This window comes from Microdochium trichocladiopsis, assembly GCF_020744255.1.
Source record: "Microdochium trichocladiopsis strain MPI-CAGE-CH-0230 chromosome Unknown B0I36scaffold_3, whole genome shotgun sequence".
NCBI lineage: Eukaryota > Fungi > Ascomycota > Sordariomycetes > Xylariales > Microdochiaceae > Microdochium > Microdochium trichocladiopsis.
The window spans coordinates 3,661,446-3,684,667 of record NW_025763546.1 but is presented as its reverse complement, the minus strand read 5'-3'; the positions used below and the strand labels follow the sequence as shown (position 1 = coordinate 3,684,667).

General features: G+C 56.6%; 7 protein-coding genes across 7 annotated transcripts; 4 read left to right on the top strand and 3 right to left on the bottom strand.

Moving 5' to 3' along the window:
* Positions 1–4,067: 4,067 nt before the first annotated feature.
* B0I36DRAFT_361073 (uncharacterized protein) lies at positions 4,068–5,126 on the top strand (the record flags this gene model as incomplete). Its single annotated transcript, XM_046158426.1, has 1 exon — positions 4,068–5,126. The coding sequence occupies one exon, from the start codon at positions 4,068–4,070 to the stop codon at positions 5,124–5,126; it is 1,059 nt and encodes a 352-aa protein (XP_046015837.1).
* Positions 5,127–6,236: 1,110 nt separating this feature from the next.
* On the top strand, positions 6,237–8,036 carry B0I36DRAFT_215706 (cytochrome P450; the record flags this gene model as incomplete). The annotated part of the gene is made up of 2 exons (XM_046148964.1): positions 6,237–6,647; positions 6,732–8,036. Coding segments are annotated over 2 exons (1,716 nt in total), but the record flags the coding sequence as incomplete, so codon positions are not given.
* Positions 8,037–9,195: 1,159 nt separating this feature from the next.
* On the bottom strand, positions 9,196–10,716 carry B0I36DRAFT_373094 (aspartic peptidase domain-containing protein; the record flags this gene model as incomplete). The annotated part of the gene is made up of 3 exons (XM_046160162.1): positions 9,196–10,088; positions 10,159–10,407; positions 10,497–10,716. 3 exons carry the CDS (start codon positions 10,714–10,716, stop codon positions 9,196–9,198), a joined length of 1,362 nt encoding a protein of 453 aa, XP_046015835.1.
* Positions 10,717–11,342: 626 nt separating this feature from the next.
* On the top strand, positions 11,343–12,404 carry B0I36DRAFT_96308 (uncharacterized protein). Its single transcript, XM_046163657.1, has 2 exons — positions 11,343–11,565; positions 11,614–12,404. Exons 1-2 carry the CDS (start codon positions 11,534–11,536, stop codon positions 12,104–12,106), a joined length of 525 nt encoding a protein of 174 aa, XP_046015834.1. The 5' UTR covers positions 11,343–11,533; the 3' UTR covers positions 12,107–12,404.
* Positions 12,405–13,892, bottom strand: B0I36DRAFT_96309 (uncharacterized protein). The gene has a single exon (XM_046163658.1). It carries the CDS (start codon positions 13,779–13,781, stop codon positions 12,702–12,704), a length of 1,080 nt encoding a protein of 359 aa, XP_046015833.1. The 5' UTR covers positions 13,782–13,892; the 3' UTR covers positions 12,405–12,701.
* A 959-nt stretch (positions 13,893–14,851) lies between these two features.
* On the top strand, positions 14,852–17,629 carry B0I36DRAFT_319000 (uncharacterized protein). The gene has a single exon (XM_046153356.1). It carries the CDS (start codon positions 14,990–14,992, stop codon positions 17,555–17,557), a length of 2,568 nt encoding a protein of 855 aa, XP_046015832.1. The 5' UTR covers positions 14,852–14,989; the 3' UTR covers positions 17,558–17,629.
* Positions 17,630–18,788: 1,159 nt separating this feature from the next.
* Positions 18,789–23,211, bottom strand: B0I36DRAFT_429788 (uncharacterized protein; the record flags this gene model as incomplete). The annotated part of the gene is made up of 6 exons (XM_046162509.1): positions 18,789–20,244; positions 20,399–20,563; positions 21,136–21,746; positions 21,829–22,090; positions 22,177–22,776; positions 22,953–23,211. 6 exons carry the CDS (start codon positions 23,209–23,211, stop codon positions 18,905–18,907), a joined length of 3,237 nt encoding a protein of 1,078 aa, XP_046015831.1. The 3' UTR covers positions 18,789–18,904.
* Between the last annotated feature and the right edge of the window lie 11 nt (positions 23,212–23,222).

Genomic DNA, 23,222 nt, shown 5'->3' with positions numbered 1-23,222 from the left:
CGTTGGCGCAAAACCCCAGCCCTCGCCACCAAAAATTGATCGTGTCTTTTGGACAACCGCATCCCGGCTCTGGCAGAAGGAATTCTCCATCGCGATAAAGCGGGTACCGTGCCCAAGGCAGAGCTGTCGTGGTGGACCTGCCTGCCCACATCTCTGCGCACTGCGTTCAGATATGCCGGGCAGGGTGCTGGCATGTTTGTGAGGTCATGCCCGCGGAATGCATGCAACCTCCTGTCCCAGCCTCTTCCGGCAACGCTGGCCCTTTCTGTGCTTTTGCTGCGTGCGACCCTCCCACGTTGCCCGCCCTTACGTCTCGTCCTGTCTCCTGGGCGGATCTGCATGCGCTGTGCTGTGCAACCGGCTCTGCTCGTTGCGCACCCCTTTCGTCTCTGGCCTGGAATGCCGCACAAGCTTTCCCCAGATGAGCTCATGATGAATGAATGAACTGCCAGATATGTGGAGAAGACAACTCTGCCAAATTTGACCAATGGCTATGCTCGCTTTTTCCTCCAAGGCTGCTCATTGACCAACTGCACGGCGGTACCCCGTGGACTGGTCCAACGAGGTGTAGGAGTCAGGACCACCAACTTGCTAGTGAACCTAAAACGTGCAGTAGCACTTCCACGCAAGGTCGCCTTGGCTGGGACATTGCAGCATCGCGTGGCCTTCGGAAACAGGATGCTGGCGACGCCATGCAGGTCGCGTTCGACTGCACTAGCCCGTCACGTAGGTACCGCAGGTGCAGTGACTGGACATAACAATATCCACATGATGCCACGATGTGCCACGGGAGCGACAAACCCCCCATTCGAATCTCTCCATTGCTCTTCTAGCATCACGCGGCGTCACGTCTATGGCTACAGAGACAAAGGGGAGGAGAGGAAAGGTTTTAGCCCGCATTGTTGGGCCGGGGGCTCACGGCTCGGACTATTTTTTGCTCGGCCAGGGATTATTTATCGTTTAGCGCAAACGGTCTCGCTCAAGCCTTGTCTTGAGTTTGTGAGCCTCGTTCAGGTGTCGACGTCACTTTTCGCAAGCAATCCCTGAAATCGAGGTGGGCTTTGTATCGCACGCAAAGCGTCACGCGCCCGCATGTTCCTATTTGGCGAGCATCATTCATTCAACACAGCCGTCAGCAATGATTGCTTGCTCGCTAAGCTGTTGACAACCCAATTCTAAAAAGACTACACAGGTAGGCTCGGCGTATCATGCGTCTGGAGCTCACCTTGCATCTCTGGATGAACGAGCTCCATGTTTGTGAGAGGGGTGGCAGGTGATGCTGGTTCCTATACATACCTCGGTCCCCTTACCCAGCAGGGCAGGTCGGCCGCCAATTCACATGCACCAATCGCAACAAATGTCCTTGTCTTTTCGCTGCGTTCCTGGAGGAGACACAGGCTGGAGTCCATAGATGTTGTTTCGAACGACACCTCGTCACCTGTGCTGTGAAATAGGAAGGCAACCTTGACCTTGAAAGAAACCTTTCAGGTCCCCGGCGCCCCGGAAATATGGGCCAAGAACTATTCCATGTAGGCTATCTGTCTTCCGCGACTGCACCCCGCTGCTGCTTGAGAGCTCAGTCGGTGTTGTGCAAGTTCTTATGACCTGGTCGGCAGCCGTTTCTGCGCGGGCGTGTTTGAGGATGGTGGGCTGCAGCGTGCGGATGCGACGCTCGCGGGTGCTGCTGCCGGACGAGGCAAGCGCTCTTCTGCAGCGGGCGGGCTCTTTCCCCGTCGACTCCCCCTCGATTCTCTTACAACGGCGCATGCACGCCAGTGCGCCAAGGCCTACTGATCAGGTCCAAATTAATCCGGCCCAAGCCCCCCCACCAAAATTGGCTGCACAGTACTTGCACACGACAAAAGGCCACAGAACCGTCAAACGAGGTCAGAATCGAGTAGTAATTATTGCATTTTGAAGCTGGCGATGGCGGCTTCAATATTTGGTGTATCCTCCGCGCGCACGGGCCACTGCGCGAAGGCGACGGTCCATTGTAGTGAGGACCTTTGTGATCAGCCGTTCCGGCACTGCTGCCCACGCCGACTTCAAACACTCCTCAAATTGGGAGGTATCACCGTCGTTTCTTTTGAGGGCCATAATGTTTGGAAACAGTTTTACTAGCTGGCGCTTCATTGAGGCCCAAATGTGCTCAATTGGGTTGAGATCTGGCGAGTGTGCTGGCCAGTCTGGTAGTACCGCAATGCCCCTGACGGCGAGCCAATCCATAGTACTCTCTGCGCAATGAATTGCTGCATTATCCTGCTGAAATACCTGCCAATCGTCGTATATTGGGATGAAGCCATCGCGTAATGCCTTCTGATAACTCCAGGCCGTATAGCCCTTCTTTCGCTTGTTAGGATCTGGCTGCGGTTCGCGCTGCATTATCACCAACTCTGACCGGCACCCCACGCCGTTCTTCAGGTATATGGCACCCCAAACCATAATGGATAGGTTCGCCTTAACGTGCGATTTAAGGTTAACGAACTGGTCGTCCCATTTCTCGCTTGGGAAGCGGAATACCCATTGCGCGGGTGCGTTCGTGGAGTTCTGGCAGGACGACTCATCCGTGAAAATCACCTAGATCAAGTCAGGATAATCCCACCAACTTCACTTACACGTACCTCCTGCAATTCGTCGACTTTTGGTAGCCACTCTCTTGCAAATGCAAGCCTAGCTCTTCGTGCTTCTTTAGATAGCGGAATCCTCTTCTGAGCTTTCCACTTACGTAGCTTAGCTTCGTGAATGATGCGCTTTATAGATGTCTTGGAGATCTGGAAGGGCATGGCTTGTATGATCTCTGGCCACGTCGCTTTTCGCTTGCGTTTGACGATAGTTAGTACGCGCCTTCTCTGGGCATTTGTGAATCCATTGCGACCATTCCGAGGCGATTTGGCTAGGTTGCCGTTGTTTTTCCAGTCCGAGATAATGCGGGTGATTGTTGACTTGGAGGCCCGCGTAAGCTCGGCAATGCGGCGGTGCGTTACACCTGCGAAATGGGCGGCGCAGATAGCTGCTTTCTTCTTAGGAGTGAAATCCTGCTTCGGCAGCCTATCGGCGCACACTCCAGCAACAAAATCATCCATGATAACCTCAAAATGCGCTCGAAATGGTGGTTTTGAAGAAGGGAGGGTTTGCAGGTGGCGCGACGCGTTCGCGTCGGTGGGGTGGTTGGGCCGGATTATTCTGGGCCCCAACTGTGTACGAGGCTGCATCAAGGCGGCGCCAGGCGCACCCACGTTGGTTACATGCCTCGAGGTGCTTTTTCACTCGGCCCTGGGCGTTCCCAGCTCAGCGGTCGAATCAATATCTGCCCTGCACAGGACTCGACCCTATCGCTGCTCTTCCCCTGCCGTCATCTTGATGCCAGCTTGAAGTCAACCACAATAACGAGACCCATCACCAGCATGATGTCTGCCCAGGGCGCCACCGTCGGGGTCAACCCCCCGCCCGCTGCAGAGTGGCCGGCCCGGGCGAGTCATGGCGCCGGCCTTGTTGTGCCGTCACCAACACGGGCCAGTGGCCACGACGATGGTGTTTGCCGGCCTGCATGGTTTTCCCCAGGGGCGACCCCGGCCACCCTGGTTTGGGCCCGGCTGAAGCTTGTGCAAGTGGGATCGCCGCCCGCGCCCAGACCAGAGACAACCCCCAGCAAATCAAAGCAACAACAGCAGCATCCTGGCGAGCCATTCATGCCCGGTTTTGCGCGTCTGGGCGCCTGATGGGCCTCTTATGACCCTAGCCCCCGCCATCCGGTGTCTGGCCCCGCGGGTGAAACGTCTCTGTCTCCTCCAGGCATACATACTTGGGTATTCCGGGCTCTTGTTTGTTTCCGCGGTCGCCGCTTCTGATGATAAAGTGCTTATTCCCCGTCTTTTCTGCTCGATTCTCGTCTCACACGCATTCTCTCGTCCACAGGAGGAGCAGATTGCCCACGTCGGAGGCTTGTCTCGGACGCAAGGGCTGATCTACCCGCATCTGCCTACCCACGGTTAGGCTCAGCCCTACAAAGCCTCTGTCCCGCCCATTGCTGATCACCTGGACCTTCCGGCGCATTACTGAAGATCAGCATGTCGAAACGGGAATCACGGCCTCCAGCCGAGGCTGAACGTCCTGGCTTGATCGGCAAAATCCTCCGGCGGACGCGCAGCAAGCAAAACGTCTCAACCCATGCAACACAAATGAGCACGCCAGTCGCTGCCACGTCTACAACACCTGATGGCGTGACCTCGCCAGGCATCAACAATCTGGTGCCTGACGATACACAGCAACATAGCGCGACTGTGCCGGAAGCGCGGACGGCGACATCGCGGAGCGAAAACTTGGGACACAAGTCCAAGCCTAGCTTGGTTTCGCTGATGCAGCAGCCAGCGGCCAGCTCGAACCGAGAGCCGTTTAGCACAGTCGACACCACACCAGCCCAGCCAAAGGTCACACTGCGGTCCCGCTTCAACAAAAACGAGCGCGTGCAGCATCCAGTTCCCAGGCGAACACAGTCGCAAGATGGTTCTGGATATTCGCCGCAGCATGCCGCCGCGACTTTTCAGAGAACCACCGGCTTGTCATTGAACTCGAGTCAGAGTCATCGCGCCTCTGTCCCCCACGCCCCGCACCCGTCACGCCACGAAGTAAGGGGCTCTAATGCTCACATCATGGCAGCCGTCCCCGTCAATTACGAGCCCCATGTCGAGATCCATGATGGCACCGAGGATGATTCATCAGACTACCAGAAGTTCATCCAGGAGGCGATTGAGGAAGACCGGCGGCAGCGTGAGGTGTGGCGATCCTTGGCGTCCCAGCAAACGTACAAAGTCGTGGCCGTAGCCACGGGACCCCCACCAAAGCCGGGAGGGTTGTTTAGCTGGCAACGCTCAGCGGCAAAGAAGCAGAAAGAAGAAGAGGAGAGGCGACGCACTTTTGCTGGAGAGGGTCAGCTCTATGGATTTCCTGCAAGCGAGGCCAGTTGCGAGCTGAGCCGGAAGTCTTCGCGTGCGTCCTCACGCCTCAGTCGGAAATCCAGTCTCAAGCAGATGATCGTCGACTACATCAAGCCGCCACAGCAGCCATCAGAGTATGAGATGGCACAGTACGGCGTCAAGCGCAAAACAAGCTCGAAACACCTGGTCTGACGACAGCTAGCGACGAAAGCTCAAGGCCTTCAAGGCAGCACGGGCGGCATGTGCAGTTTGCATGATTGCCAGACAACGAGCACTCCTTCTTGTCGGCAATTGGCAGCCTCGTCGCTCTTTGAAGCACGACCCCATAGACCAGTGCCTCGCCTCAGCGGCTTCATCCGGATACACATGTCGATCCGAATTTTCCCACTCTTTTGGCAGTCTGGGAATCTCTCGGAGATCGGATCAGATCGATACTGGATTCCGGGAATGGGATGGGTCGCTACCGTCCCACGTGTGTGGGCCGGCCCTCGCGTCGTTGTGTCATGGAAATCGCCGAATGCGAGATGCACACGTGTTTCATCGGAAGCGACACGGCAGTCTGCTTCCTCCGGTGACCGTCTGTGATCCATGCCTAGGGCTTGGCACGTCTTGCCCAGCTTATCAGGATCAGAAATTGGTCAGAGTTCCTGGTTGAATGCGCAATTCCCTGCATGCGCAATGGGGCGTAATCTCTGCAGTGGAGCTTTGACAATTCTGGACTCCACCGCACAACAGTCGCCGAATTATATTTTGGTCACGATGACTGCGTTCTTATTCGCAAGAATGGTTTGCACGGCCCAAAAGGAGTGGAATCGGAGCAATAGACGCATAGGAATATTGGCTAGTGTGTAATTACGAATGGTGCCCTGACGATCCCCAGAGCCCAGCCAAACCGTCAGATGCTAGCTCGAGAGCGCTCGGTCGTCTAGTCTTGGCAGGGGTACCACGTTATCTAGCGTCCACCGATCCTGGCAGTTTCGGCAGGGAATGGCAAGGAAGGCCATGATTGACAGATCGGGCATGTTAATGTAGTCTTGTAAGCCCAGCACATTATGAATAAGACTTACCACTCAAGTACTGGTAGAGTGCCCCCAGGTCTGACCAGACCTCCACAAGTCGACCGCGGAAGAACAGCGTTTGGGCTGCCTTTCGAATTTAGCTCGTGCAGGACCCAACGGATCCTCTTTGATCGGGTCGTGTCTGAAACCTTTGGGAGTCATGTCATCCTCATCTCTTGAGCTGAGACATGCTGTCCTGAGGTTCCCCGCGGTGACGAGCGCGGTGACGGTGGGCGTCTTGACGTTGCTCTACCTGCTGCGCCAGTGGGCACTTCCCAAGCCGTTGCCAGGCATTCCTTTCAACGAGGCCGCCACAAAGCTCTTGCTGGGAGATGCGGCCGAGCTGCGCGCGATCAAGCAGGCTGGTGGTCGTGCGCGGGCGTGGGTCGGGCAGCAGACGGTCAAGCATAACAGCCCGATCGCGCAGGTGTTTCTCCAGCCGCTCGGCAAGCCTGCGGTCGTCCTGTCCGACTACCGGGAGGCTCAGGACATCCTGCTGAGGCGCGGCAAGGAGTTTGATCGGGGCGGCCGCAACATTGAGGCGTTCAAGGGCGTGTTGCCATGGCACCACATCGCGATGAAGACCAGCGATCCGCAGTTCAAAAAGAACCGGGAGCTTGTCAAGGATCTGATGACGCATCAGTTCCTGAACACGGTAAGCAGCAGCTCATCTCGTTGTCCTGTTCTGGCCGTGGAGCATCTTTTGAAATGATGTTCCTCACGCTAACATTGGCCATAGGTGTCTGCTCCGGAAATCTACCGCAACACCGTCAAGTTTGTCGACTTGTGGAAGCTCAAAGCAAAGATTGCCAACGGGCGGCCGTTCCGGGCTGACGACGACATCCATATCATGGCATTTGACATTATCAAGGTCGTTGCACTTGGCGATGGCGACAATGTGAGCATGACGGATGCCTATGCCCAGCTCATCAAGGACAGCAACCTCGGCGGCGAGAAGCAGTCTGCAGAGGGCCAGGACGAGCCTTTCGAGTTCCCCGTCAACGAGCCCAACGTCGACCTGTGCGCGCACATGGTCATGCAGGAGGCTGTGGGCAAGGCCGTGACCCAGCCGTTCCCCAAGATCTTCAACTTCCTGCACGGCCGGACGGCCGAGATGCGCGAGGCACACGCCAACAAGGAGCGGATGCTCGGGGAGCAGGTCGCCCACGCGCTGAAGCGCATCGAGGCCGAGGGCAAGGCCAGCACCGCGAGGGGCGAGCACGACGGCGTCCGCTCGGCGCTGGACCACATGCTGCGCCGGGAGATGGCGGCGGCGGCAAAGGCCGGGCGCGCGCCCGTCTTCAACTCGCCGTCCATGTACGACGAGCTGTACGGGTACATTGGCGCCGGGCACGACACGACGTCGACGACGCTGCAGTGGGGGCTCAAGTTCCTGAGCAAGCACCCAGAGGTGCAGACGAGGCTCCGCGACGCCCTCCACGCGGCCTACCCGGAGGCCCACGCGCAGGGCCGGCTGCCCGACATTGCGGAGATGACGGCCAAGATGGGCAACCACCAGATCCCGTACCTCGAGGCCGTCATCGAGGAGACGCTGCGGCTCAACGGGCCCATCCCGACGCTGCTGCGCGAGGCGACGGTCGACACGGTCGTCCTGGGCAACCCCATCCCCAAGGGCACCATGATCTTCTTCGACCTCGTCGGCCCCAGCATGCTCAAGCCCAGCATCCCCGTCCCCGAGAGCCACCGCAGCGACTCGTCCCAGCGCCACGCCGCCGACACCAGGGGCTCCTGGGACGGCGCCGAGCCGCACGCCTTTGTGCCAGAGCGGTGGCTCACTCAACAACAACCGGAACAACAACAAGACACCTTTTCCCCCCAGGCCGGCCCCATCCTGACCTTCAGCACGGGCGTGAGGGGCTGCTTCGGCCGCCGCCTCGCCTACCTCGAGCTGCGCATCGTCATCACCCTGCTGCTCTGGAGCCTCGAGCTGCTGCCCCTGCCAGAGGACAGCCGCGGCCTCAACGACTGGGACGTCATCGAGAGCATGACCCTCAAGCCGGCAAAGTGCTTTGTCCGGCTGGCCGAGGTGTGATGGCGGCTACCTGATAGCTTTTCTTTTTTTGGTTCTGTCTGTTCGATCTTTTATCTGTCTTAGCGTTTGTTTTCCGTTTGTTTCACGGGATGCTGCCAGGTTTCTCAGGATGAAAACTCCGGAAGGTTTATAGAGGAGGCGGACTTTGGCAACAAGATCGGGGGTGGTTTTCTTTTTTTTTCACTTTTCCTTCGGTTCCCCCTTTTTCTTTTGTAGTAACATATCTTGCCACTAGACTCAATTGCAATACATTCTCCTTGCCTTGCTGTGTTGTGCATGCCGACATGATAGCTTCTGCCTCTCTGGTCGCGAGCGTTTTTGTAATAGCCGAGGAGTTCGCGTCGGATTTTGGCAACATTCGGGGCCTCCCTCGCGATGGACGGGTGGATTGATTAAAGATGAAGCTTGTGACGAGCGTGCATGAAGAGCGCAGCCTGCGACCACCAGGCGTAAAGTACATACCCTTGTTTGTGCCCCTCCCCCGGAGATTTGCGTGCCGAGGGCTGACGACACGTTGTCGCAGCCCATTGCGATGGTCACAATGGGAACGTGAAATTATAGACAAAACGTCAGCCACGGCTGAATCATCGCCTCCGTAGCGAGCGGGAGACTGCGTTCGGTCTTGCCAGGATCAGTTTTGTCAACAAGGGAACGAGGATGCGCTCCAAATATCATTAGGAAAGAACCCCGCTGACATATCTTTGTATCGTTCTGACTGGTAGTTCTCAGTGGCAGAGGCGGGCGTTGTCACGACAGCTTGACTCGACACGGAAGACGAGATTGGACAGCTGAGAACGCGTCTTTGACCGAGTCTTTCGGCATATGCACTTCTAGATATGCTCGTCCCCGCAGCCCTGATCTAGGGTCTTGGCTGTGGTATAAATACACATTTGTACGCAAGAAATACCGTCTAATCAACGGGGTTTCACGCCCCCAAACTCCGTTGCTCTAAAATGAGGGGAATCCAAAACATGCCAAACGCCTAGCTCGTGTGCGAAATGATCCCGCCCAACGCCAAACCATATGCAAAAATCAACAAAAAAAACCAATGCTCCAAGATCAGGTGCCTCACCGCGTAGCTTGCAGAGGAACTTTCTCGTGGCTGTGAGAATCCAACGGGGACACCTGTCAAATGCATACAGTGAGCACTTCAGAGGCTCGCAAAGACAAAGGAAATCATTCCCAGTAGACTCAGCATAACCCAACCTGGCCCACCGAGGCTCGAGCCGCTGTTGTGGTTTGTGGTGTTCGTGCTGCTGGACGAGTTGCATGCTCCTTGGACGTTGCCCACAGGACCGGACCCGATCGCCTGCTGATGTTCGCCGCAATCGGCCCAAGGGGCCATGGAGACCTGCATGTGGTCCTGGTCAAACACAATGTAGGCACTGCGAATGAACGAGTCGCCGAGCAGGACCACCGAGCTAGACGGGGAAACGCCCAAGACACACTGGGTAGTTGAGCCTGGGATGGGGAGGATGAACTCGGACCACGGGATACTAATGGTGACGCCAGAAAAGGCAAAGTTGAAGGCTGCGTTGTTGTTCGCGATGGAGCACTGGACGAGAACATCGCCCTGGCTGTCCACCTGCGCGTTGGTGTCCCGCACCATGTCTTGAACAATGGAGCTGGGAAGGTTGCACAACGTCGAGCCGGTGTCAATGACGACGGGTATTTTGGAGTTGCTATACGTTGTAGTCTTGCCATTGATTGTGGAGCCAAGCGACTCGAGCTGGACCCAGTACCGTGGGATGTTCTCGCCGAGTTGCGGGCCGAGCACGGGCAGAGTCGCCAGCGCTCCGGAAAACTTGCCCGTGTCGAGACCGCCAAGAACTAGAACACCACCATCATCGAGGTCCTGATTGCCCAGAGCCACCGAAAAGGCACGCGACTTGGTCACGCCCTGCATCACGAGCTGGTCGACAAGATTGGCGTACGGAAGGGCCCTGGGATTTGAGTGGTTGCCGAAGCTGAGACCCAAGATACCCTCGCTCAGGTCCTGCGTCGCGATGGCTGCACCAAACTGGATGTTTTTCAGATCGATGGCTGGAGGACAGAGGCAGTCAGTATCGCGTTCCTGGTCTAAATGCTACAGCTGGGGCTGCTGGGGACTCACTGCTATTTGGCAGAGCGACATTGTCAGTGACGTATGCGAGCTCGACCTTGCCGATGCCGTAGGTGATGGACGAGCGAGACTCGAGGTCATGGAAAGTAGACGAGTCGTCTGGATTGTACTGGCCGTCCGTGACGCAGTCCTGGTACTCGTCGTTCGTGTTGACGGTCTTGCAATTGGGGTTTACCCACAACTCGCTCGAGCCTGTGTCAATGGCGACTCGTACGGTCTGGCCTGGCGTGCCAATGGACACTGTCACGCAAAGAAAAACATAACGTCAGCTAAGTTCGACTATCGCGGCTTGTGAAGCACAGAGGCCTTTTCTTTTCGCAGCCACTCACACTCGACGAGGTAGCTGATGGTGGTAACATTGTACAGAGGGACGTCGACGTCCTGCCGTGAGCGCAGTCTTGGCGTGTTGAGCGTCCGGGTGAAGGGCAAGGCCAGGAACCCGGGGCCGTCCTGGCGAGGTTCTGAAGGCGGCGCAAGAGCGACGGCGAGAGAGAGCGCTGGCAGGGCGAGTGCGGGTAGCAAAGCGGTGGTGACGTCTGAGGACCTCATGGCGGCGGCGCAGCTTGGCGTGTGGGGACCTGATTGGGGCGCGAGCGAGAGGATGGGAAAGCTGGATTGTCGATGGATCTACACGGTAGATCGGCAAAGGACAGCGCTGGGATGCTGCGCCTGGCGCGTGGAGCTGTGGAATGAGTCTGCGGACGGGTAACAACAGAAGAAAGCCAAGACAACAGAGGAGGGCAGTGTCGCTGGGCGAGGGCCCAGGATACCAAGTATTTAAAGCGCACGGCGAATCTGCATGGGGAGCGCGCGGGCTCGCGAGTATGCGGAGGCGGAGCCGATAGTGCAAACCTTGGAATGATGCGAAGCGCCGGGCTACGGCATGCCGCCGCTGGAAACGTCGAGCCAGGGCACGGCAGGTCCGCATCGGTCAGTCCAGTCAATCAATCCATGGCTGGGAGTCCTCCCTCTCTAGGCCAGGCAGGCTAGAGCTAGCCTGGTCGGGTCTGCAGGGGAGTAATCGGGCCCTCTGGTGTTGCTGTGCGGACGGGGGCAGAGAGAGGAGAGAAAGAATACGTCATTGCAATGTCTCGGGCCCCTGGCCAGGACCGGGACTGGCAAGTTGGCAGGCCGAGGAGCACAGACTCTGCGACTGGCGGCTGCCCCTTCCCCTTCCCATCCCCAAGTTGCGTGTTCGTTGACGTTGTCGGGGCCCACCTACCTTAGGTACCGCCCATGCAATTGTCCCAATCGCGATCATGATGCAAGGCACTGAAACCGCCTTTTGCTCCGTCCCGACCCCGGGCCTTGTTTCTCCCCGTGCTTTGCCGCCTCACCATCGCCCTCTGCGACCGCTGCACACACCATGGCCACGCACGCTCTTACGCCCAAGCTGAGGTGAGCAGACCAGCCTGACAGTCAAGCCTCTTGCTAAGCCCGCGCTAGCATCGTCGTACCCGCGAGTGGCCGTGCACGTCGTCTCCACCTCCATCACCATCTGCTCGGGCCGGCCCATTCATGTACTGAGCCCTTCCACGATGACGACGCCTTTTTGCCGCCCAGGCCTTTTCAAACACAACCACCCTCTCCACCAACTTCACAACGCTTACCGTTCCCAAATATAGCCCGGCCATGTGTCCTCGCCTTGCCGTTGTTGCCGGCCACAAAGCGAGATGCACTCACCCAGCAGCACCTATTAACCCCCGTTTCAGATGAGAGTGCCGCGGGCGTTTGGCTGCCAGGTCAATCTCGCGAGGTCCACGACCAACTTCAGCATATAGATGCTCTGCATTCTCTCGCTTCACGCCCCAAGTATGGTCATATTTTGATCTCTCCAAGGCCCGCTTCAGTACATTGTGATGCTCAGCAGCCATTCTCTGTTCACATAAGCAACCCACACCAACTTGCCAACCTGTACGGTGGTTATGCAATCAGATAGACGGAGCGACACCCTGACCAGGGGATTGCTTTGGCACGGTCACGTCTTTCTTCAAGCTGCGCTCTTCTGTTGTTGCCAGCAGCTGATATTGTAGCTTCTGCACGCGGTCGCCGAGATGGCTCCCGTAGCAGTCCGAAGACCCGTTCTTCAGGAACCAAGGCGCGTCCACGAGAGAGATTGTGACGATGTCACACACCCCTTGTACCAGCTAATGAAATTTGATACTCAGCAGTCGAGTCAGCTGAGTCGGTCTGTATTTTAGAGTTCGTCGACGCCGTTTGTAGATCCGGTCTGGGCCCAGGTTCGAGACATAACACGTCTGTAGCTGAAGCACAGCCACAAGCACGCAATCTTCGAAGCTTGGAAGCCACCCTGGAACAGACAACTCGAGTGGCTTGCACATCTATTACATAAAACTTGAAATACTTGCTGATATCCAGGCATGGACTTCAGCAACACTGAACTGAGCAGGACGAGAGAGTAGTTGAATGAGGACTGTGCTGCTACTTCCTTTTTCTAGCCTCGAACACGACTGCGGCCAGTTTCCACAGCTTGAACGCGCATTCTAGGCCCGGGTCGATCAGAAAAGAAACAGTCAGGGGACTGTGCGTTGCAGCCCGCTCTTACACATCATAGCGGTCCGCACGAAGCCACACCGCCCCATCGTCACCAAGTGCCGAAGCCACAGATCCTGGGGTTTTTCTTCCGTCTGAGATGCGAGTTGCCTCAGATTCCGGCTAGAGACTCCATCTGACCCTCTCGGCCTGTCCCTGGCTCTTGGATATGCACGTACTTGTCCTGATCTGGAATTGCCATGGGCACGAACATGGCCCTTGGGATGCTGTCCAGGGATCGTGACAGCCGGGCATGTGCCGGGGATCGCCATGCAGGAGCTGACAAGATGCTCCGACATCTGCCTCGAGTGTTTTAGTGCTTTCAGACGCTGCCCCGCTCCGTGCCAAGATCGATGACCGCGTGAGACCCATTGCTGGAGGAAGCGTCCAGAAGACAATAATGCCCACAGACAGGTTATGCGCGTGCCGGCGTGGTCTCGCACCAACAAGGAATGCTTATGCACACTCCAAGCATCAAGATCGCAAAACCTGTGGCTGCCCCCACTCACACACGCCAGAAGAAGAAGGTCAGGGAGGAGCAGGCAGGCAGGCAAGCAGCGAGCAGAGAGCCGGGCGGCAGAAAATGAGTCTGGCCAACCCTGTCCAGGCGCAACGAACGTACCGCGAGAATGACGCGTGTGTTGTCCAAAGGTGTGCTGGCCGACGCGACTTCCGTGCCCGCTGGCTCTGCAGCATGCAGAGACTCTCTTGTCCACATCACCGACTGCGGGCCCAGAAACAGGTGTTCTGTCGTGGTTCGGAAGCGTGGATGCAGGCAGGCTTTGAAACTCGCGAGTGGAGGGCGGTTCCCAACCAAAAAAGACTTGGCAATGCAGACAACTGTGCCCCACTCTCTGCACCAGCCCCTCCTTTGAGTTATTCTGAGCAGTGTTCCGGCAACTCGTCGTCCAATCTTTTTGGCCTGTGGCTTCCAAGGCAGACAACTCGCGGCCACGCAGCTGAGACAATGCAGGACGTGGGAAACTCCACAGCAGCCATCTACATAGAAAAGCATCCAGTGGGCGCCCGGGCCGGCGAAAGCCACTTGCTCCGGCGAGCATGCCAGCTCAGTGGTGGGTGTGCAGAGAGCAAGAACCACAAAGAAAAAAAAAAGACAAACAACCAGAACCACCACCCGGGCCAAGTCCTCCTGCTTGCCCAGGATGGTCAAGTAGTCTCCATTCGGCCGAGCCTGGTCTGGCGTGCGTTGCCGGTGTGTGCTGAGTACATGTGGGCCATCACATACGTCGACGGCGCCGATCGAGTTCGCCAAAGTCGACGGGATGGGGCAAGGTACCTGCAGCCCTGAATTTTCGTTTCGTGAAGTGTGTTCTGCCCTCCATGGTGGTTCGACGCGGCTGGTCAAAAGTAGGGCTGGGTGCCGAGGGCGAACGGTTTGGTCTCGTGCGCGTTCATGTGGTCAGCCTTTGTCCCGTGTGACCAGGCCGAGTTTTTTGTCAATCTGAGTGCGCCCAGTGTGGTGTGGTGTGTGTGTGTGTCCTACCTCGCCCTTCAAGGCTCCTTGGGAGAGAGTAAAGAGAGAGAGAGAGGCTGGGCCGGAATGGGGCTGTCACCGCCAACCCTGGAACGTGGGTTGATCCGGTCGCTCCCGCCCTTCCCTTCCGCTGCCAGTCGCCAATTGTGTTAGCACTGGAGTGGCATTGCCATCCCCAACGGCCCAGCCATGCCCTGGTCTAAGCTCGCATCGGACAAGTCACTCGACGCTCCAGGATGGCCTTCACATCCTGGGTGGTCTCGCTCACCGCCTCTTGTACCTGCAGCCTGCAGGCGGTGAGCCCGCCTCTGGTTGGACAGCGCCCTCCTCGCCCACCCACTTGCCACAGCCCGTGGGGCCAGTCAACCCCCCCTCCCCGGGGGCCACCCCCTCGCCTCCCACGATCCACCGCGACATGCTCTGAGACGAGAGTGAGCGGGCGGGCGGGCGGCGAGAGAGCACCACACGTCCGAGGGAGGGGAGGGGCTTCACGCCTGCCTGCCTCCGCCCAGCGGGTTCTGCTTGCTCCTCTCTCGCTCTCTCGCGGGACCATGGCTAATGCACGATGCCGACCCCGGCGCTTCCGCCCGCCTGCATAAATATCCAGCGTGCCGCCCTTGCCCGCGTCAACCAGCTGCCCTGGTTGTTTTCTGGCCTCCCGTTGAAAACCGACTGACTGCTCTCTCCGCCAAACCCTCCCGGCCTCCACCCACCTCGTCCCGGCAGCCCAGGATCGACTTCGCACTCGACTCGCCGCCTGACCTATCCGCCAAGATGCTGGGCTCGCTCTACGGGTATCCGGGGGGGACTTGCTCCATGTGGTCCTTTGCCCACAGCCGCGCCGACCTCTACTTTCTCATCCAGCCCCCGCACTCGTATCTCCAGAGCGGTCTCACTGGCGGCAAGCTCCGCCACGATATCCTCACCTATCTCCACATTGACCCAGCAGGCATCTTCACCGTCACCCAGGCCGTCTGTTCCATCTTGAAGCGCATCGGTATCAGCAAGGCAGTAGCAAAACTCCGCATCTTCCACAGCAAATCGCAAAAGGGCAAGTCGTCGTCATCATCTTCTATTTCTTCGTCGCACGAAACCAAGGCAGACAAGCAGGCAAAGGTCGCCAAACCATCTTCAAAGCACAAAGCGACCACCGCAGCCACTTCAGCCGCAGCAGCACAGGACAAAATCGCCAAGGAAGAAAAAAGGGCCGCCAGAGAGGAAGAAAAGAAGGCTGCCGAGGAGAAGAAGAAGGCGGCCAAGGAAGAGAAGAAGGCCGCAAAGGAGCACAAAAAGGCAGCCAAGAAGGCCGAAAAGTCCAAGGAAAAGCACAATGTAGGCGCCGTCGAGGACCTCGCCAGGGGTTTCTTCGGCTTCGCCGCCGGCGGCAACACCAACAACAACAACGACGACAACACCAGCACCGTCAGCAACAAGTCTAGAGCTTCCGTCTCCGTGGTATCAGATAAGAACGCCTCCGTTCGTGCCCCGCCCTCCAAGACTGAGGAGGAGGCAACTGCCGCCGCCGCCGCCTCCGCCGCCAAGTCCCACAAGTCAGCTAAGTCGACAAAGCCCGCTGGCACGAGCTTTTTCGGATTCTCTACCAGCAAGGAGGACAAGCCCGCCACCAAGTCCACTCTGGAGCCACGTGTCTTGAGTGAGGAGGCGATGCGGGCACTCGTCGAAGAGCTGCCTTCCAACAAGCTCTTCAAGTCTGTCAATGACAAGCCTGGGGAGGACTCCGAAGATGAGGAGGAGAAGGAGGCGGCTAAGCTCAAGAAGGCTGAGGAGAAGGAGCGCAAGGAGAAGGAAAGGGCTGAGCGTAAGGAGAAGGAGAGGCTAGAGAAGGAGAAGGCCGAGAAGAAGGAGAAGGAGCGGCAGGAACGTAAGGAGCGGGAGAAGGCTGAGAAGAAGGAGAAGGAGAGACAGGAGAAGGCTGAGCAGGAGAGACTGGAGAAGGAGAAGGCCGAGCGCAAGGAGCGAGAGAAGCAGGAGCGCAAGGAGCAAGAGAGGCTCGAGAAGCTTGAGGCTGAGAGGAAGGAGAAGGAGAGGCAAGAGAAGAAGGAGAGAGAGCGGGCTATCAGAAAGGAGCAGGAACGCGCCGAGAAGGAGAAGGAGGAGCAAGAGCGTCTTGAGAGACAAGAGAAGGAGAGGGCCGAGCGCGAGAGGCATGAGAGACACCAGCGCGAGCGCGAGATCCGCAAGGAGCAGGAGCGCGCCGAGAGAAAGGAGCGTGAGCGGAAAGAGCGCAAGGAGCGTGGAGGAGATAGCGACACCGAAAGCATCATGTCCGAGAGGCGCAAGCACCAGCGGAGGTCAGACGACACGGAGAGCATCATGTCCGGGATGAGCAGCTACTCATCCAGCCACCGGCGGGACCGGGCTGGCAGCGACGTTGAAAGTGTCCTATCCGGAACTTCGAGAACGCCAAAGCACTCGTCCAGCCACTACCCGCCTCCGGCCTCTTCGAGCCACAGCCACTCTGCGCATGGTCACCACAGTAGCAGGAGAGATCCATCAAGCACACGCTCCCACCGGAGGGACAGGGACACGAGCGACGTAGAGAGTACTCTGTCCGCCCCTGCCAGGTCAAAGCGGTCCTCCAGCCGTGCGCACAGGAGCGAGAGAGGCGAGGATGGCCACTCCAGCAGCCACAGGCGTGACCGGGACACCAGTGATGTCGAGAGCATGCTGTCTGGAGTCTCGCGGTCCAAACGGTCTTCCAGCCGGGCTCACAGGAGCGAGCGGGATGCGGAGCGCAGCCACCGACGGGACCGAGACACCAGCGACGTTGAGAGCGTGCTCTCCGGAACTACGTCTCGGTCCAAGCGGTCCTCTAGCAAGGCCCGCCGCTCAGAAAAGGAAGGCGAGCGCAGCCACAGGCGGGACAGGGACACCAGTGACGTTGAGAGCATGCTGTCCGGAGTGTCCAGGTCGAAGAGGTCGTCCAGCCGGGCACACAGGACCGAGAGGGAAAGCGACAGCCATTCGACCAGCCACCGGAGGGACCGGGCGACGTCCGACGTTGAGAGCATGCGGTCTGGATCGTCGAGGACAAAGATTTCCAACGCCCACGGCGGTCACCGCCAGGAGGGCAGCCTCGACAGCATCCTGGCCTCCATGTCAACGACAAGCCTGCAGTCGGACGCGGAGAGCATCATGTCTGAGCGGCGGCGGCTGCGGCGGGCGCAGCGGGATGCCGACGCCGACGCCGAGAGCGTCGTGTCGTGGGGCAGCGGCCGGCACTCTGGCAACTCGGGCCTCTCGTCCATCTCCTCGGGCCTCAGCAACCTCAGCCAGCACAGCCTGAGGAAGGAGAGCCGCCACATTTCCAGGAACGATTAGATACCACCACTTTTTAATAGATTTGCTATGCCTTGATGAGTAATGAATCTTCACTCTGGTCTTTTTATCCAGCTCTCCTCTTTCCCTGCAGTCAAGGTGTGATAGTGTGTTGTAGCCAAATATCCTTTCCCTTCACCAGATCCGAAGCAAGAAAGCAGTTCACCGAGCGCATCAATGAACAGCCAACCACCGACGACCCCTCATGATGATAGGTTGCACACAGCACACAAAGACACAAGGAAACATCAAAAAGTCATGGAAAGCGGCGACGAGGGAACGAGGACAGCCGATTGCCCACGTTGGTAATGCTAACCCCGCTATTGGTCTAAAAGTGGCAGAGTCTATTGGGTCTGGCTTGGGTTTTGGGCTCTCTCCCGTTCTATGTGTGCCTCTGGGTCTCTTTGTTGAGGGAGGGAAGGGGGGGGGGTTTGCTAGCCACCCATGTAAGCTTGTCACGTAATGTGTGCATGTGCCTTGATGCATGCACTTCCGAGGCCGGCCCTTGCTGTAGTTGTTGCTGTTGTTGCATGTGGGTGGCGCGTGTGGTTGGGCACGTACTTAGTTGAAGTGAGTTAATGGGATGCAGGCGGGCGACCTTGCTGGCGGGTTTTGGGTTAAAGTGCGTCGAGCATCCGGTGTACCGAATCCAACCCAGAGTCTTGTTTTCTTTCTACCTTTCTTTCTTTCTTTCTTTCTTTCTTTCTTTCTTTCTTTCTTTCTTTCTTGGCGCTGCTGTGATTGTGCCCGTGTAACCCTTTTCTTCACTCTCTCTCTATCTCCCTGGTATTCCCCCGCTTTGCTTTTGGGTTGTGTGGTTTTTTTTTTTGCATGTGCTACGACTGCAGAGTGTGGGCACTAGTGATTCCCATGTTGAGCTAGGTGGGGTTTGCCTTGGTGGTGGGGAAGGGAGAGAAGGAGAGGGGGGGGGGGGCTCGGTTCGCTTGGGGGAGAGGGACAAGGAGTACGAGGACGAGAGAGTGTCCAGTGTGTCGGTAAGAGACAGAGTATCTAATTGAGTTTTCCACGAAAAGCAGTCTTTAGGCTTGGTTTCGGTTGCACCGAGTCAGCAGAATCTGAGCCCGTTCGGTGTGGTTCGTCTGAATTTTGTAGAGTTGGTCCGCCTGGCTCAAGAGTCCTGGGTCAAAGTCGACAACCTACATGGCTGGTTCGTGGCACCTTGCGAGGGTGATCGATGTTCGTCATTGCCTGCCCAGGTACTCGGAACTAATAAACAAAAAGAAATATAAGAATCGAAAGTCTGTCTCGAGGCGAGTTTACATGATTTACTCTATCTGTTTCTTGACCTGAGTTTGCATCGATCTAGGGCATCTCGGAGTTGAAGAAAGGCTACGTCCTATCCCTCCGGAACATATTCTTGATTCGCATTTTCGTGGTAAGTCTGGTAGATCGTGTTCCTATGCTCGACGCGCCAGCTTGATCTTGAGGCCTTGTGACCAGGCCCGATCCGGAGATCGATGTTCGAGGTGTGCTCAGCACAGTCGTCTGCGAGTCCTGAAGCTCCGAGTTTCCAGATGCATCTTCTAGAGATCTAAGCGAGGAATCCAATGTCGTTTCGTCTTCGCTTGGCCGCTCTCCGGGACCTGCCAGAGAGTCGCCTCTGACCAGTAAACGATGCAGACTGACACGATGCTCAAATATCATAGCGCCACGTCCGTCGAGTGCCATAACATCGATAGGAGTCTGATAGCTGCGTATGCCGAGCTTCTGCAACAATGAACCACGGACCAGTGACTGCACGGGATGGAAAGAGCATGCAGGTCGCGCGAGATCCGAGTTCCCCGCACTGTCGCACGAGCAGCCATTCTCAGGAAGAGGTCTAGACACCCATGTAAGACTCTTGCTTAGTTGTCCCACTTTGAGGGTGGGTTGATCTCTGAGGAGTTGTTTCTGGTAGAGCATTTGTAGGGTCGACGTCGAAGCTCCGAGATAGTCCATATTGGACGGCAGAGAGGACCACAACGAGCACACTACGCCTCGTTCGCCGTCCGGCTTGATGAGTTCTCCGAAGCCACGTCCAAAGATGACGAGACTTCTCAGAGACTGAGCCAAATCACACCAACCGTCTCCCAGGTCGTTGATGGACTTCGCCCGAGGAGTGATGAGGGAGCCAGGCGGATCGATGATGTCGATTAAATCAAAGCCGGTGATTCTCCTCCGTTGATCAAGCGTCTTCGGAATCTCATATCCGTCACCACCCCGTAACAGCTGACTGTGCGCGTCGATAAGTAGTTCGAGTGTATGGAGGACTTCTTCGACCAAATCACCGAATGTGAAGTATTCTGGACCGCTGCCCTGTCCCGTAGACTTTCTTCGCAGTCGATATAGTGGCAAATCTAAATGAGCCGCTTTCTTGAGGGTGCCTATGGCTGCCTGTCGTCCACTACGGTTTTCAGGAGTCTCTTGAAGCTGTGTGGTGTCGAAAAGCCAGTCGTAAGGGGAATCGTCGTCTTTCATACTCCTGTGTAGCGAGGCGCGGACAATATGTAGAAGTGCCGAAGCTCCATCGATAAGCCATGCCCGATCGGCTTGAACATCATGGAAGATGATAGATTGCGTTGCTACCCATGAGAGTAGGCGAGGGTACGTCTGTGTGCGGGTCAAGCGTACGGGCGGGACCTTCTTGTTGATCTGCATATTGGCGCCAAGCACAACATCTGCTCCAGCCTCTATATATAGTCGGTCGATAACGATCGACGCCGGAGGCCTCGCCAAGCCCGAGGATGAGATGTCGTAGTTGGCACCCGGGTGTCCTTGAAGCAGATTCAGTTCAAACGACCGGAGATTGATGTAGGTTTCGTCCTGCCAGGGCACGTTGCTCACCGCAGAGGTCTGCCGCCTTGTCGCACCATCCGACAATGTGGCGAGAGTTCTCGAGCTGTCGGAGATTAATAGAGATGTCGCGATTCATATCTGGAATCCTCGAATCATCATATGCTATCCGTTCATCCTCGTGCTCTGTGAACAAGAAATGCCATAAAGTGAACCCTGGAAAGCCTCGTGTAGTACTGAGCAGTGAGTTGTATCCTTTCATCAAGATCCGGTCGTTTAGCTGCGCAACTTGATTAGTACCAATCAACAGGGACATCGTTCCTAGAGACATCTCAAGACCGGTATTTGGTATCGGTCTCTGAAGTGTTGGATAGCCAGTGACTAAGGTCTGGTTTGAAAAAAGCGGACACCAGCACATGCCAGCCAAAGCACCATCGAATGTCTTTTCCGGAGTCCGGTTGGTATAGAGGCTGCATCGTGCGGATGTCAGTCCTTGCATCGTCTTATCCTGTGGTGTAACAGCCATCTCTTTCATGACTGGGTGGCAGGGGGTGAGATATGGAGTTGTCTGAAGCGCACACATGAGCCAGCCAAGCTGCTCTACAACTTCTGCGATGATATGCACGTTGCCGGAAGCTTTGAAGACAGTTGCGTTTTGTGAAGTTCGCTGGGCCGTCAGCTGATTTAGGGTCAGATCTGCAATCGTCGACAGGGCGGCGGACTTCTGCGGCTTGTCTGCGAGGGGTTGTCAGCGAGCGCACCTAAAAGCGGCCGCGAGGTTAACATACAGCAGTATTCAGTGTCCAGGTCGCCATGGACCAGTTCTTTCAGAAGCAGCAGCACAGGCTGATAAGTTTCTGGCCAAGTCTGGGAGAAATACTCCGTGACTAGTGTAAGCTGAGCCTCATCCGGTGATCCTGTCAGGCAGAGAAGGCTGTCCAGATCCTTGACGTGGGGTTTAGACTTGGAACAAGATTTGAGGTACGCCACAATATCCCAGTCGTGGAGAGTGATGGATAGCTCGACACCTGTCGCAGGTCTTGAGCGGCTCATTATCCTCGATGAGTCTCTTTGGACAAAGAGATTCTGTACGCCCTGCCTCAAATCCTCCATCGCGTGGCACCTGTCTCTGTTCAGCGACGAGTATGTCTGGATTTTCTTGATCAGCCAATTGTATGACTTTGAGCTTTTGACAAAATGCTCGTATTTCAAGTACTGTGCCATCTCATGTTCGGATGTTGGGTCGACGCCGTTCACCCAGTCCTGAACCAGCGTTCTTGATTTGCGGTGTGGATCGCGTCGCTCGCGTTCATCTTCGTCTGCATCATCGTTGTCGCCCGGGAAAGCATCTTCACCGTCAGCACTCAAGTGATCAGACCCGCACTGGCTTCGAATCTCCCTGTGATCACACGATTATGAGATGTCAGAAGTTTGCACCCTGCCGATAGTTGTGCAATCAAAGGGTTAATAGTGCAAGATACCTTCGCATTCGATTCAAAATGACCGATACCTCCCATTGAAATGGATTGTCTGACTCCCCATGGAGAAACCAGCTAAATGCCTGCAAGAGCTCGTCAAGCTTCCCTGGTGAAACATCCAGAAATGGAGACCGGTCAGCGTGTCCAGCCGCGTCCTGGACAAGTTGATTTGCAAACATGAAAATGTACTGCGGCTGTGAGTTGCCGTCGTGGGTGGTCGTGGAATATATCGTGGCGGTCTCCCATCTATTCTCGTTCTCTGCCTCTTTGTAGTGTGGTCAGCAATCAATTCATGTATGGCCAGTTGGACGGGTTGGCAGATAAGCCACCTAACAACAATATCAAGCTCACCTGTCAAATCGCCGTCAACGCCGAATTGCTGGATCTTAGCCGCAGAATCGAGCGTTGACGTCTGGAATGCCGAGGACGTGGTGAATGCCTCCTTCGACTCCCTATCGAACAGCGACGACTGTAGGCTGGTAATGTCACCATCATCACTTCGGCTGTGATTGTCGTCATTACTGCCTGGGTTGTCCCAGTCCCGGCTCCACTGGCGAGTTTGAGTCGGCGACGATTGATATCCGGGTGAATCTGCATTCAGAGCATTCATGGTGACGGCCCACTCATTCCCTGCGGCACTGTGCACGGGTTGCTGTGATGCTTGTGGCTCGCTTGGTGGTTTGAGTGACGCCTCGTCGTGCGAGCTTTTCGGTTTGGTGTTACTGCTGCATTGGGAGCTTCCCCTCACGTTGTCATCTTTTGTGTTCGCCTTCTCGGACGGTTTGGCTGCAACATTATCAACGGACGGGCCTTTGATCGCATCCCGAGCCGGAGGCCTTATTTCTCCCTCAGGTCCAATGATATCGTAATGAGCCATCCGAATTTGAGGCTCGAAATTATCCACATCGAAAGCCGCCTCCGTCATCACACTTTCTATGCTCTGAGAGGAAACTGGTCAGTTCAAGTACGGTTTTAATGAAAAGTAAGGGGACTTCAACCTACTGTCTCATATGCCTTGCCAATGCCATGTTCCACGATGTTCTCATTTCCCCCCAAGCTGGCCGGTCCTACCGAGAGCAGGCCAACTGTTGAAGAAAACACAATGCCTGTCAACACGTCACGCTTACGGGTCGAGTGCGTAGCGCCGAGCCGAGCAAAGTGCTTATCGATGATTTCGCGCTTCTTGCGGGCGTTGTATATGGCGGGAGCCGCGTGGACGATGCCTATGCTGCTGACGCCACCCGTTGGGATCGAGGCGGCTGTTGACATAGCGGTTGTCATGTTACCGCCGGCGATCAAGCGGGTGTAGTGGTTCCACTCTCGTTGGAGCTGGTCCATGTCCATGGCGGCGCACTTTGCGTCGTAGGCTTCGTAGTCGAAAGGCATACTGAGCAGTC

What these genes read in the sequence shown, in the direction of transcription:
- B0I36DRAFT_319000 (XM_046153356.1), top strand. Translation starts at nt 14,990, where the DNA reads ATGCTGGGCTCGCTCTACGGGTATCCGGGGGGGACTTGCTCCATGTGG.
- B0I36DRAFT_96308 (XM_046163657.1), top strand. Translation starts at nt 11,534, where the DNA reads ATGGCCACGCACGCTCTTACGCCCAAGCTGAG. An exon ending in GCTCTTACGCCCAAGCTGAG is followed by an intron (nt 11,566 to 11,613) that starts GTGAGCAGACCA and finishes AGCCCGCGCTAG; the next exon opens with CATCGTCGTACCCGCGAGTG.
- B0I36DRAFT_96309 (XM_046163658.1), bottom strand. Translation starts at nt 13,781, where the DNA reads ATGCTCGCCGGAGCAAGTGGCTTTCGCCGGCCCGGGCGCCCACTGGAT.